At 52.1% G+C, this 13,951-nt stretch overlaps 2 protein-coding genes and 1 long non-coding RNA gene across 5 annotated transcripts; 1 reads left to right on the top strand and 2 right to left on the bottom strand.

Annotated features, from left to right (window-relative positions):
• Nucleotides 1-4,251: 4,251 nt before the first annotated feature.
• Nucleotides 4,252-7,109, top strand: LOC135319463 (uncharacterized). Its single transcript, XR_010378075.1, has 2 exons — nucleotides 4,252-4,365; nucleotides 6,778-7,109. It is a non-coding gene; the product is annotated as an uncharacterized LOC135319463 (long non-coding RNA).
• Nucleotides 4,560-7,125, bottom strand: C27H19orf53 (chromosome 27 C19orf53 homolog). The gene is made up of 3 exons (XM_010993830.3): nucleotides 6,992-7,125; nucleotides 6,860-6,915; nucleotides 4,560-5,005 (listed from the first exon to the last, which is right to left on the bottom strand). The coding sequence occupies exons 1-3, from the start codon at nucleotides 7,086-7,088 to the stop codon at nucleotides 4,862-4,864; spliced, it is 297 nt and encodes a 98-aa protein (XP_010992132.1). The 5' UTR covers nucleotides 7,089-7,125; the 3' UTR covers nucleotides 4,560-4,861.
• A 960-nt stretch (nucleotides 7,126-8,085) lies between these two features.
• MRI1 (methylthioribose-1-phosphate isomerase 1) lies at nucleotides 8,086-13,868 on the bottom strand. Of its 3 annotated transcripts, none has more exons than XM_031437417.2 (6): nucleotides 12,902-13,868; nucleotides 12,587-12,825; nucleotides 11,596-11,771; nucleotides 10,434-10,610; nucleotides 10,131-10,355; nucleotides 8,086-9,420 (listed from the first exon to the last, which is right to left on the bottom strand). In XM_031437417.2, exons 1-6 carry the CDS (start codon nucleotides 13,031-13,033, stop codon nucleotides 9,392-9,394), a joined length of 978 nt encoding a protein of 325 aa, XP_031293277.1. In that variant the 5' UTR covers nucleotides 13,034-13,868; the 3' UTR covers nucleotides 8,086-9,391. The 3 variants fall into 3 exon arrangements, with proteins under 3 accessions (XP_031293277.1, XP_031293278.1, XP_031293275.1); XM_031437418.2 differs by lacking the exon at nucleotides 11,596-11,771 and adding an exon at nucleotides 10,713-10,807 and having other exon boundaries at nucleotides 8,086-8,309; nucleotides 10,434-10,613; XM_031437415.2 differs by having other exon boundaries at nucleotides 8,086-8,309; nucleotides 12,902-13,175.
• Between the last annotated feature and the right edge of the window lie 83 nt (nucleotides 13,869-13,951).

Here is a 13,951-nt window from a genome sequence, read left to right as displayed (position 1 = left end):
TATTATCAAGTTTAAGCCTTCTGATGGTGTTCAAAAAGGAAACTGGCTTGGAGAGGTGGAAACTTTGCCTGAACTCACCTAAACTGGAAAGCCCTAGACTTTACTAGAGTGTGCCTTTCTTGCAAGGATTTGAGGCAAAGATAGCCTTATGGGGAAAGAGTAATGGTGGCGGGGAACAGTGAGGACTTCAGCGACACAAGTCTTTTAGGTGCTTTCCTGGCAAACAGGACCCAGAGGCTGGCTTTTCCAAGAGGCCACCTACAGCGTCTAGTTTGTGGCTGGTCCTTGTCCCCGAGGATGCTTCAGTGGGTGTACTGAGATGTTGAATCAGAGAAGGCACTCCAGGCCAGTGGAACAGAGGATGGGTCATCACAGGGTGAAGATGTTTTATTTTATTCTCTAACAGTGGATACTAATACTGTCATCATCTCCATCTCACGGATGAGAAAACTGAGGAACAGGAAGGTCAGGTGACTTGACCACAGAGGCAAAGGTAGGATCAGCATTTAAGTGCTGGTAGGGGGGGCTGGTCTTGTCACATTGGCTGGAGAATCAAATGCACAGTTTGGGAAACATCAACATTCTATTCTGATCCCTGAATTTTACAGATGAGGGGAATGAGACCCAGAGAGGGTTAGAAAGTTGCCCAAGCCACATAGCGACCCAGGAGAACATGAGAAGTCAGAAAGGCCCCTGGGAAAATGGGGGTGCCAAGATGAGGTCTCCATTCCTATTTCAAGCCTGCCCCCTTCCTAGCAACACTTTTAGGAAAGGAGAGGTTGAGAGCAGGGTTCCAGCCACCGGCAAGTCCTCCCTTCTCAGCGCAGCCAGCAAGTTTGGGCTTCAGGGACATGGAACCACATTTATCCCGCCCGCTTGATGAGCTCATTGTCTAGGCATCCATAGCTCCTGACCCCAAACCCATGTGTCCTCGAGACCCAGGGGAAACAGGGCGACCCTGAGGGCTCAGATAAGGGGACCATGGCCCCCCAGTTCTGTGGCCACCCCACTCTAACTTTCTGAGGGTCACTCCCTCTGCTAGCCCCTTGCAGCACCCTAATGCCTGTGTTGACTCAGGCAGGAAACCAGCAAGAGCAGTTTCACTTCCTGGTCCCTGTCCTGACGTAGCCCCTCTGGCCTGCTGGGCTGGCAAGATCTGCTTCTTACATTTCTTTTCTTTTTTGTTTGGAACAGAAGTTCATGGGCAGAGTGTCAGGGCTGTGCCAGGAAAAAATGGGCATTCCAGGCAGAGGAGGAAGGTGGAGGCAGGAGAGGAAAAGGCTTGAGCAGGAATAATTGTGTCTGAAAAGCCACATTTAATGACTGCCCTGGAGCTGGCAGGGAGGGGCCAGGGAACAGGCTGGGAGAAGATGGGCCTGGTGGCTGGAACTGGGCTTCCCTCCCCGCCCAGGGCACAAAAGCAGCTCTCACAGCCTTCAGGCTCCCGAATTTTCCACACTAGGGGAGGGGTGTGAGGGTCCCCATTTAACAGATGCAGACTGAGGCTCAGAGAAGTGAAGAGACTTGAAGAGAACAAGGAGTGGAGGGATTTCCTGAAGTTTGGGGCCCTCAGCTGCAGCACTAGCGGGGGATCTGTGGACAGGTGGAAAGATCTAGCATGGGAGGGAAAAGTTTCCCAGATCAGTGATATGGGAGGGGGGGTGGCGAGGCTGTTTGGGGAGGCCAAGGGAGTGGGGTGAAGAGGGAACAGGGGGGTTGGCATTCCAGATCTCTTATCTGTCACGCCTGAATGCCCTTCCTCACCCCTGGGGTCCCCTTCAAAGGGGCTGGCGTCAAGAGGGCCAAAGGCAGCCAGTTTACAGGGGTCCTTGGCCTGCCCGGGGCACCACCAGCTGCAGTGGACTTGGCCCGGGTTTGAGGCGCCTCCTGGTGGCCAAGGGAGGCGCCAGATGGCAGCCAGGGTCCAGCCATTCCCAGCCCTCATCCTTTGGAGATTCCAGATAAAAAGGCTAAAAGATAATTTTCAAAAGCAGTGCAATCATGACGCTCACAGACAAAGATGAAAACATACTAAATTTTTAAATTGAACTCCTGTGGGAACCAGGCAGATGTTATATGAGGTTCAAAAGAGAGTCTGGAAAACGGGCACTTGTACAACAGCTCAGACTACTCCAGTAAATAAACGTGCTAACAGAGGCATATTGGTTTTTCCACAGGGGAGGGTTGCAATGGAACCTCTGCTGGATGGGCCGGAATGAACGTGTCTACAGATAAGAGTGGTTTTGTGTTGCTATCAGTTGCTTGCAATTCATGGAGCTGTAAAATAGTTCAAAGGCGACTTAACGCATCAGCTAACCCGGAAGGGCGTGTTGTTTAGAGACAATGCGTTGAATGGTCAGAACTGATTCACTGAGACGCAAAATGCTCCTTGCAGAAAGAAGAAACAATTCATTCTTTCTTTCATTCAACAAACACCTGTTCACAGGGGACCTACTGTGCGCCCTTTGAGGTGCTGGAGACACAGCAGGGAACACAACAAAGATGCAAAGCAGAAAATGGAGAGGGGCAGTGTGACCACTTCCAGAAGCAGGGGACAGAGAAGGGTTCTCTGAGGTGACACCTGAGAGGGGAAGAGAGCAGGAGATGCAAAAGGCCAGGAGGAGGAGGCAGGGGTCTGGAGGGGGTGGCCTGGGGCTTGTTTTCTGTTCTCCCCACTAAAATATGAGTTCTCAGCTCTATCTAGCTCAGACGCTGGCATGCAGTAGACACACACTAAATGCCCAACGTGCAAACTGACTCCATCTCAAAGGGCTAAAGTCACTCGCTGCCTGCTTAGGGGAGAAACTGCTGGGGAGGTGGGCAGACGGCAAGAAGGCCAGGTCCTGTAAATGGGGCTCAAGGAAGGGTGTGCCCTGTGGGTCACAGAGCCAAGCTAGCAGCCCCGCCCCTCAGTTCCAGGTCTGAGCTGCATCCCCCACCCCCTCCTTCCCCGCAGAAACCCTGAGTGCTGGGCCCAGGCAACTCCAAACTGCAAAGTCTCGCCATCAAATTAGGGTTCTGATGCCAAGATGCCTGGTTTTTTGAGATGTAAATTAGGATTTTTTCCTTTGCGTGTGAAATTGCCCTCCCTGCCTTTTCTCCAGTGGTTAAAATTCACAGGGAAAATTCATCCTTTAGAAGTGTACAATTCACCATCTAGTACATTCAGTGTCTAGTAACCACTTCTATATAGTTGCAAAACTTCTCATCACCCCCAAAGATGATCCCATACCACTGGCTGCCAGTCCCCATCACCCTTCCCCCAGTTCCTGGCACTCCCTATGGAAACGCCTCTTCCCGACATTTCACATAAATGCAACCACACATTATATCTGGCTTCTTTTCAGAATGCTTTCGAGGTTCACCCACGGTGGAGCCTGTATCAAGTGCTCACCATTATGGCCCAATAATATTCTCTCGTGGATAAACTACATTTTGTTTATCCAGCCTTCTGCTGGACATCTCGGCTGCTGCCACCTTTGGGTGACTGTGACCGTTGCTGCTGTGAACGTGCCAGTACGAGGTGTTGGGGAGTCTGTGTCTGATCCCTTGGGGTGTGTGGCTGGGAGTGGGGATGGCTGGGTCATGTGGTAACTCCAGGCTGAACTTACTGAGGAGCCACCAAACTGTTTCCTGCAGTGGTCATTCTCTGCTTTTTAGAAAAATGTTGGAGTTCAGAAATTTTTGAACACCATAGTGTGGGACGAAGAAAACCCACCCGGGGTGGGTGGCGGTGGCCGGGAAAGGACAGGCCACCAGGGGACCAGTCACCCACCTCAAGGGAGGGGAGACAGTCACTGCACATCAAAGACCCCGCCCCCTGCCCCCAAAGACAGCAACTCAGTGTCACCCAGACTATAGCCCCTGCTTGGTCCCTGAGCTGTGACCTGCTCCCCAGCTCCCATTAGAGGGAGGGAGGGAGGTCTTCAGACCAGAGCTCCTAGCAGACTCCACAGGCACTGTCCAGTCCAGCAGACAATTTAGGGAAGGGGGAGCCCCAAACAGAATAGGACAGAAATGGGTCTTGTGCAGCAGAGACAGGCAGCTGAGAGCACAAACTGGGACTCTGCCAGTGGCGGGTTCAAGTCCCAGCTCTGAAATGTTACTTACGTGAGAGTTGAGATGTGTGGACAGCACCAGAGCAATGCCAGGGCCATGGACAGTGCTACATCAGTACTAGCTGTTCTGCCTTTTAAAGATCGAGGTGGCACCAAGAAGTTTCTAAGCACATTCCGGTTTAACTGGCATATTCTCTACAAGGTGGTGGCAGTACTTGTCCTGAGGATGGGAAAGTGGCTCTCTCAGCTGCCTGGTTTGTGCCTGCCAGAGGAAATGACCCCGGGGATGTCCATGGAGGGTGTGCAGGTGAGTCACCCAAGGTGGGATAGAAGAAGACTCTCCCCTAGCTCCGAGCCTGGAGGTACAGAAGCCCATTTGTCCTTCCCTGGGCACGTGGCTGGTCTCCTGTGGAAACTGCAGGGGCTGACCCAGTTAGGACACTGTCCCCAGGCCCCAGCATGGCCAGCTCACAGAAGCATGTAACCAGGTGACCACAGAAGGAATGACAAAGTTAGGTTTATTAGCTAAACCAGTGGAGGCAGGATGTGGTGACAGGAAATTTGTGAAGGCATCCTCCTGGCCTTGGGCCTTAGCCTGCCCTGAGTTCTCGGCACTGTGGGAAGTCAACCAGTGCACTTCTGACCTGCTGATCACCTGATCACAGGCCTGGCCCCCACTAGAGTTCAAAGAGCAACCCAAGGCTCTGGGGAGCATGGCCCCTCCTCCCTATGGGGGGGTCACCTGAACAGGTCTGAGCACAGAGGAGGGGGCTGCGGTGATGGCCTCTGCCAGGGCGGCATCCTTAGGAAGGCGTCTTGGTGGTGGAGGAGGCTGCTGCCTTCTTCTTGGCAGGGGCCTTCAACAGTGCCAGCTTCTTGGGCAGACTGCTGCTGGCTTTCATGACCACGTCATGTTCGATCTTCTTCCGGATCCCAACCTCCAGGTTCTGAGGGAGCAACCACGGTGCAATCAGACTGGGACCTGAGGTGGAGGGGGGGCCTGACCTGCTCACTTTTTCCTGTGAGCTCAGAGCAGGGTGGATTGGCAACTCCCCTGCCAACCGCACCTGAGAGTCTGGTGGCTGGTGTTGAAGTCCTGCTCCTGCCCTGCAGTCTTTAGGGCACTGCTCACAAAATATGCCTTCTCATCTTTGAATCTCAGCTTCTAAACCTCCATGCACCCCCATTTTACAGATGGGAAATCGAGGCACCTGCAGCAAGGAGGCACTTGCCCAGGGTCTCTGGCCTCAGCTTCCAGGCAGGCAGCCCTCTCATGTCCCCCATCAACTCTTCTTTGCAAATGATGAACTGGGGCTCTGAGAGATACAGATGTGAACAAGTAAAGGCACAGGAATCAGAACCCAAGTGTTTGGGTCCAAAACTGGTAGTTTAATCATTATTATCTAACCTGCTCCCTTGCCCCATCTCTAAGTTCCAATGAACCAGGACCACCATGACCGTCACCACATGCCTGGGCACAGGGGACACAACAGTGAAGACAAAGAAAAACCTCTGCCCTCATGGAGCTGACATTCAGTGTGTGTGTGTACAACATAATTGTCAATGACACACTCTGTCAAGCTGTTAAAATGGTTACAGGTGATGAGGGCTGCTAGGAAGAAAAGAAAACAAGTGGCCAATGAGGCTGGAGGGAGGGAATAAGGGGAAGAGGTGAGGGCAGGGACAAGACAGGAGCAGAGCACGCCGGGTCTTATGGGCTGTGGGAGGAACTGGGCCCTTCCTGAGTGAGGTGGGAGCCATGGAGGGTTTGGAGAAAGTGCCTTGATTCAGGTGCTCACAGGCGCCCCCTGGCTGCTATGGGGAATGGTGTGGGGGTGCAGGGCAGAAGATCAGGGAGGATGCCACTGCCCTGGTCCAGGTGGGAGATGATGGGGTGGGAACAGGTAGGGGATCAGGGAGGTGGGAAGTGGGTGGATTCCAGATTAATCCAGAAGGCAAAAAGGATGAGATCCAATCTGGATGTGAGAGAAATGGGGTAATCTTGAGTATCTGGAAAGAGACTGTGGCAGGATGGTGATGGGGTGGGGAAGCAGAGAGGGGGTACTGGGAGCCTGGTTTGGTTTTGGACACACTGAGTTGTAGATGCCCATGAGACACTTTCCCTCTCTGCCTGCCAGATGGAGGTAAGCAAACCACTGGGTACCAGGGTCTAAGAAAACTGAGGCTCTAGGGACACTAAACAATTTGCTTAAGAGTATGGGTCAAGTTAGGATGTGGAGTACAATCTGAACTCAGATTTTTGTCGCCACCATAAAATATTTTATAATTTCTCTCTATAATTAAAAAAAAACCTCTCTGTAACTTCTTTATAAGCTCAATCCTACTTATCTGTATATTAAAAAGCTACACTTGTAGACAACCATAAAAATGACGTTTACTTCAGTTCTGTGCTGTTCTCAGGGTTTTACAGGTATCCTATGGCATCGAATCTTTACAATTTTAGGAGGAAACTAAGACCATTTCATAGGGAAGAGGCTCAGGATGAAGAAATACTGTCAATGGAGCTGCGCTTTGCACGCAGCACTGCCTTCTTGCAAAGCTGGGTTTTCAACTCCTTTCCCACGCATTCTACTCCACTAAGTTACTATCAAGTAGCATAGTAACAGCAGCTACCGTGTATTCAACACTTTTTGCAAGCCAGTCCTTGCTTTGGGAGGCCTGTTGATTGGTACGTAATGTTTCTGTACCCACTGCACAGGGGAAGAAACTGAGGCTCACAGCACTGGGCCCCTCACCAGCCTCCACGCTTCGTCTTTTGACCCCCGCACGCCAGCACTCACCTTCCTGAGCTTTTCCTGCTGCACGATGCGTGTCTTCTTGGGTGCGATAACGCGACCTGGGGAGAGATGTGCTCTCGTGAGGCCGGAGATCCCCGGGCCCACCTCGCCCCCAGCCCTTGGCCCGCTCCTCACCGCCCTTCCTCGGGCCCCGGTTCCGCGCTGAGGCCATCGCCGCAGTCTTGCTCTTCGCCGGCTTCTGCGCCTGGAACTTGCGCTGCCCCTGCGCCATGATCAGGCACGCACCGGAAAAGGTGGGGCTGTGCGCCGCCGCCGCCGCCGGATGGCGCGGGGCACGATGGGATACAGTGGGGCCGGAGGGCGCAGTGGCTCACGGGATACAACGTGGCAAAGAGTTAAAGGGACAGTTACCCACGATGGTGGCTCATACCCAGCGTTTAGCAAAACTTTCGAAGTAAAGGTTTTAATGATAAGCTAACACTGGGCGCTTATTTGTTTTATAAAACTTATACTGTCTTATGCTCTTTATACATAAAATTCAAGTCTAGGATCTAGGGTGAGGCGAGTGAGGCACTGTGGTGCAAAAGTTAGAGTCCCCCAAACTTCAGTAATCAAGATAAATAATATTTTCAGTATTAACAGTATTTTACTATTAAATCAAGTCGTCAAACTACAGCCTGCAGACTGACTACCTGATGTTGTAAATAAAGTTTTATTGGAATGAGTTTGGTATCAGGAGTGAGGGAAGTAAGGTCAGTGTTCTACTTTACTTAATATCTTTAAAAAAAATTTTTTTTGAAGCTCTTTAAATATGTTTATTTTTTACCCTTCACAGAGGCGCTAGGGATTGAACCCAGGACCATGTGCATGCCAAGCACATGCTCTACCAGTGAGCTATAACCCCCCACCCCTTTAATATCTTGATATTTTGTTCATCTTGGATTTTTTTTTGCATTAATTTTGACTTTTCAAAAATATTGCATGAAACTATTATTTACCTTGATTACTGAGCTTCTTAGTGCCCGCTTTAAAATTTTGCACCTGAGAGCAACCTAAGAAGGTGGTACTAGTATTGGTCCTGAGGAAACAAGAGCATGGAGAGGTGAAGTGACTTGGCCAAAATCACATAGCAGAAAAAGTGGCAGGACTGGGGTGTGGACTCGGGCAGCCTGGCTCCAACTGCTGGGCTCTTGGGAGCCATGCAAAGGTCGTCTGCTTTCCCTGCTCTGGGAAGAACTGTTTTGGGGAAGGAGGTCAGCTTTTGGGCAGGCCATTCAATATGTTTATTATAAAACCTAGAGGGATGAGGGCAGGATATGGAGAGCTGGGTTGGTTACTTCTGGAGTCCATCTAGGGTCTCCCACTCAGGAGCCCCTGGCACTTAGGGCTGCCCGGAGCTCCTCAGGGGCGAAGACACCCAGCTCCGTGATGATGCCACCGGTGATGAGGTCGTGCGGGGTGACATCGAAGGCAGGATTCCAAATCGCAATTCCTGCAGGGGCAAGGGGGGGCAAGAGGGCAGGTATTTGGTTCAGTGAAAGTTCTCAAGCTATTGTCACCTGTTTCTCCCATGGTGGTTCTTGGGATTGGGGATCCTTGAGAATCTGGGGATCCTCATCCCACAAATTCACAAAGGCATGGGTTTTGACACCTAGTAATGAATTTAGATCCCCTACCATTCCTGCATTGTTGCTGTTCAAGAAGAAAGCTTCAAAGTCTTATATACACCCACCCCACTTATGCCTGCTCCCAGAAACCTCCAACAATCCACCTCAGGGCCTTTGCACAGGCTGTGCCCTCTGCCTGGATGCTTTCTCTCAGATAGGCATGTGATTTGATGTCTCATTTCCTCTAGATCTTTGCTCAAATGTCACCACCTCAGTGAGAACTTCTCTGATCATACTGTTTAATCCTTCCTCACCTCATTTATTTCTCCTTCCTAACATGCACTCATTTTATTATTTATTGTGTTTGTCATCTGTCTCCCCACTGGACTGTCAGTTCCATGAGGGCAGGAACTTTTGTATCTTTTTTCACTCCTGTATCCCCAGAACCTAGCACTGGTCAGGTGCTCAAAAATAGTTACTGAATGACTAACAATCTCTTACACAAGAGGCTGCAAACTGGTGGCCTGTAACTTTCTTGTCTCTGGCTCATCGTTTTTTAAGACCACTGAATTAGCTGCCAGCTTTCAAAATGTGGGAAATTTCATAGTAGCTATCTTGATTGTGGTGGTTCCATAGGTGTATACATCTATCAAAATTCGTCAAATTGTACATCTGAAATATGTGTAGTTTACTGTACAGGAATTATACCACAGTAAAGGTGGTAAAAAAGATTTAAAAAGTAATACTTAAAAAAGAAGTTAATTTCTTTAAACACATTAAATGCACTTATCTTGTTTTAAAAAAAAAGTATGGCTTCTCTTGGAAAAATCAGAAGATCCATCCCCCTGGGGTCTGCATCTCTGTCACCATTGCCAGAGCAGACTGTCGGGGGCCCCGGGACGGCCTGCGTTACTCGGTTTTCTTGGGGGAGGGGCAAGGTGAGTTGTCAACTCCGCTTTTCATGGTCTTAGGGATTTTGACCAGTGCTAATTAAGCCTCCAGGAAAGCAGGGGCACCAAAAAAAAAAGAGAGAGAGAAAAAATATTTCAGAATTAATGTATCTATTTTTAAAAAGCTGTAAGGAACCACAGCAGAAAACAACAGAATATTAGGACTTCCTTCCACTTAGCTGTAGAGTGTTATTTCTACTCTGACTCCATATTCGGACTAGGAAGTGGTGGCCCTGCAGTATTTTCAGTGCTTAGAGGTTTTAACTGGTCCTTTTTATAAAAGGTTTTCAGTCCTACTTGTTAATATTTAATGAGCACTAAGGGCCAGGCACGGTTCTCCATGTCACATGGGTTCATTCACTGAATGCCCTGGGGTGTATGGGGGAGGTCACAGCCAAGATGAGAGAGTTTTAGGCAACCTGGCTACACAGCCAGGAAGTGTGGGGAAAATGAGAAATAGCTGTGTCTCTTCATAGGCACCTGGCCACGAGATACTCTTATTTCTTCTTCAGGTGAGAAAACAGAGAATAGCAAGACAATTTGCTCAAGGTTTCCCAACTCATCAGTTATACCTTCTGACCTTGAATCTGACCTCCAAGATGCTTCTGCTCTAAAAAAATGGCTTGAAGGAGCTGCTTATGACACCCCAAGGAAGGTTGATGACACCGCAGATGCCACCTGCCACCCGTAAACGGGCCAGGGTGCCTAAACTGAGGTGCCCAGGCACTGTGGTGCCCCACTGAGCACATGGCTTACCGGGTGCCGCAATCCGGACCCCATTGACATCGGTCAGCTCCTGGCCGGGGCGCTCCTCAATGATGATCTCCTGGCCTGTCTCCAGACGGAGGTCACAGGAGGAGCTGGGGGCAGCCACATAGAAGGGGATGCCATGGTGCTTGGCGGCGATGGCTAGCTGGTAGGTTCCCACTTTGTTGGCTGTGTCGCCATTGGCAACCACACGGTCGGCTCCCACAACCACGGCTAGGGAATGAGATGTTGTGAGTGACAACCTGCCCCCGGAAACCTGGAGCCCTGCCCACCGGCGCCCCGCCTGCTGACCTGACACGCCCTGGTGGGCCATGGCAGCTGCCGCCATGCTGTCTGCAATGAGGGTGGCGGGGATTTGTTCGTAGACCAGCTCGAAGGCTGTCAGCCGGGCTCCCTGGTTGTAAGGCCGAGTCTCCGTGCAGAAGGCACGCTCTAGACGGCCCAAGTTGTGCAGTGAGCGGATCACACCTATGGGGCCCGGCGCACCGGGAGCAGGCCAGGATGAGACGAGAAGGGACAGATGGGCAGGGTGGCCCATAGGTTATGGGCACAGTTCTCCAAAGGCTGGCCAGGCAGTCCCAACCCTGGGCCCTTGCAGTGGCTGTTCCCTCTGCCCGGTACATGTGTGCTTAGAGAACACTTTCTTGGTGAGGCGTTCCTGATTCCTCCATCTCACATGACATTAATAAATGTTTGTTGAGTTAATGAAGGAATGCATGCATGAGTGAATGATGGGGCACACAGAAGGTACTTAATAAATGTTGAGTGACTGAAGGAATAGATGCCTGCATGAATGATGGGGTACACAGTAAATAAGCATTTATTAAGCATAAATATTTGTTGAACGAATGAATAAATGAATGTCTTGCCATGAGGGCCTTAGTCTCCAGGCACAAGGGTGGGATGAGGCAGGAAAGGAAATCTCCTGGAGAATTTAGGATCAAGTGGAATCTGCTGCCTTGACCCCCAGGACCCAGTCCTCCCAGTCCTGGTCACAGCTACCCTAATCTTTCTTTAGGAGGCTACGTCCTTGCCCTTAGTTCTCCTGGAGTCCATGTCCAAAACACTTTCTAGGCACATGGCTCAGGCCAGGCCTATCAAGTGACTGATCCTGGATGGGCAGGGGACTCCATCAGAGACCCTGATATATTAGGAAACCTCTTGACAGTTGGAATAGAGACCTTTGGCTTTTCCTCATGATTTGAATCTTGACTGACTAGTGGAGAGTGAGGATGATGCCACCATGGAGGAGTTCAGAGCTTAGGGACAGGGATAGATGGATCCTGATGCTATTATTTGAACCCCTGGATCCAGCCATACCTGAACACAACCTCTGAGCATTTCTGCACAAGAACTAATAAATTCATATTTTGGGGGGTGTACAAAGTGGTTTGGGTTTCTTTCTCTTGCATCCAAAAATGGCCCTCCCACATCCCTGTGGATGCCCACTCACCTAGGGCTGTGCCATAGCCAGCGGTGGCCAGTGCACCAGTGTTGCAGTGGGTCAGTACCGTCACCTTGTCGCCCCCGGGTGCTGCCCGCTCTAGGAGGTGGCGGGCTCCCAGGTCCCCAATGCTTCGATTGTCCCTGAGGTCTTTCTCCAGCATGTCCTCAGCCCAGTGGATCACTCTGGGGCGAACAAGGGGCTCTCAGCATTAGCCACCAGGGTTTATGGCCCACACTAGCCCCTCTTCCCTGCCCAACACTGCTCTGTGGGGGCTCTCCTGCTGAAAGCCTCTCACAGCTGTGGGGCTGGATCCTTTGTCACAGCCACCAAACTATCACTTCATTTGCTCTCAAGACACATGATTATCAAGCACCTCCTGTGTGTCAGGTGCTGGGGGACACAGCAGTGAACAAAACAAAAATCTCTGCCCCTATGGAGCTGACACGGGGGTAGGGAAAGCAGATGAGTAGACAATAAAGCAAAGGAAAAGGCAGCAAAGTCAGGAGACAGAGGACAGGGGATGAGCTGCATTATATAGGGGGTGGGAAGGCTGAAATCTGAAGGAGAGGGGATTGGCTAGGTGGATATCTGGCTTGCATAAACAGTGTGTGCAAAGGCCCTGAGGCAGGAGCAAGCCTGGCAGTTAAGGAACATGGAGAGTGTGTAGCAGATATGGAGAGTGAGTGAGAAGAAGGCAGGGAAAGGATCAGGGCTGGGAACAAAATTCCTCAAAAGCAAAAACCAGGTAAACGAAGTGGCACCTGAAAGGGCCTTGAAGGGCAGATAGAGCTGGGCATATTCAGGGAAGGTAAGTCAAGGGACTGAGTTCAAGGGCCTCAGGGCCAGGCTGCCCGGTGTCGAGTCCCAGCCCTGCCTGTATGGGCTTGGACTAAGCGCGCCCTGCCTCAGTTTCCCCATCTGTAGAACAGGTCGCCGTGCTAAAAAACTGAATGAAGAGCTTCTGGTTAGAGCAGTGCCTGGCACAAGGGTCCTCTACCTCTCCCGGACCGCCTCCTCGGTGGCGCCCTCCCGCTCCGCCTCCTGGGCTGCAGCCTCGGCCAGGTCTCGGGCGGCGCGGGCCATGTTGACGGCAGTGGGCCGGGCGGTGACAAGGAAGCTCAGCGCGTCGCGCACGAAGGCCACGAGCGCGGCGAGTCCCGGTCCCCCGGCGCCCGCCTGCAGCTCCACCGCAAGGCTGAGGCAGCCCACGAGCGCAATGGCTGGGGCACCCCGAACCTGGTTGGGGAAGGAGGGCGTCAGGGACCGCAGGCACCGTGATCCCTCCCACCCCGGGCACGCCGCGTGGCCCCACCTTCATAGCGCGGATGGCCTCCCAGGCCTGGCGCACTGAGCCCACCGCCTCGTAGCGGCTCTGCTGGGGCAGCAGCAGCTGGTCAAGGATCTGTAGTGAGCCCCGTGAGTAGCGGATCGCCTCCAAAGTCATCTTGTCGCCGCCAAGCTCACCACAAGAGCACTCCGGAGACCCGCGCGCACCAAGGGCGGGGCCAGAACGCGCTAAGGGGGCGAGGCCGGGGCCCCAGGGGCGGGCCTCCAGGAGGACGCGCGTGCGCACACCAACCCGGCAGGTTCTCGGTACCAGCCATCCACGTGGTGGATACTACCTAACCTTCCCGGCCAAGCCTGGACAGTTAGCCACCCCCTCGGAACCACAAAAGTGCCACCATTTATGGGGCAACTACCGCATGCCAGGTCTTGTGTTAAGCGCTTGGCTATAGCAAGACCCCCGAGTCCCAGGTGGGCACCCTTAGGTGCCAGACTCCTCTAGCCAGAGTGAGTGCTGCTTGTCGCCTGACGTAGAGTAAGGCCCTAATTGGACGTTCCAAGACCGAACGGACTCTTACTGCTGCCCTGAGACTTTCCCATCTCCGCGGGGAGTAAAGGCCTGAGGGCTTTACTTTACTACCACCACCTCGGGGCAGCCAGAACCATCAGCCCCAAGAGGGCCGTGTGTCTGATTTGTTCACTGCTGTATCTCCAGGAGCTAGGATAGTGCCTGGTGCACTGCAAGTGCTCCATCGATATCTGCGAAATGACCTTTCTCCAGAATTTTGGGGCAGGTGGTGGGCCATGAGTCTCCTGGTGGATGCTCAGCTGTTTCTGGGCTGTTTTCTCAGTTTACTCGTTTCCTTCAGGAGAAGGAACGTGCTTGGGACTCTTTCACGACCCTTCCAAGGTGTCCCCATAGGCTGGGGATAATAAACAACCCACACTTGTGTGCTCCAGCCCCGGCTGCATCCGGCAACTTTAAAACCCTCCTCAAGTTGGGTGGGGACCGCGCTGTGATCACAGCATCGGCACTGGCTGGTGAGATGTGGGGCAAGCTTGGTTGGGTGGTGGGTAG

This window comes from Camelus dromedarius, chromosome 27, assembly GCF_036321535.1.
Source record: "Camelus dromedarius isolate mCamDro1 chromosome 27, mCamDro1.pat, whole genome shotgun sequence".
Classification (NCBI taxonomy): Eukaryota; Metazoa; Chordata; class Mammalia; order Artiodactyla; family Camelidae; genus Camelus; species Camelus dromedarius.
This window is presented reverse-complemented; position numbering and strand designations above follow the sequence as displayed.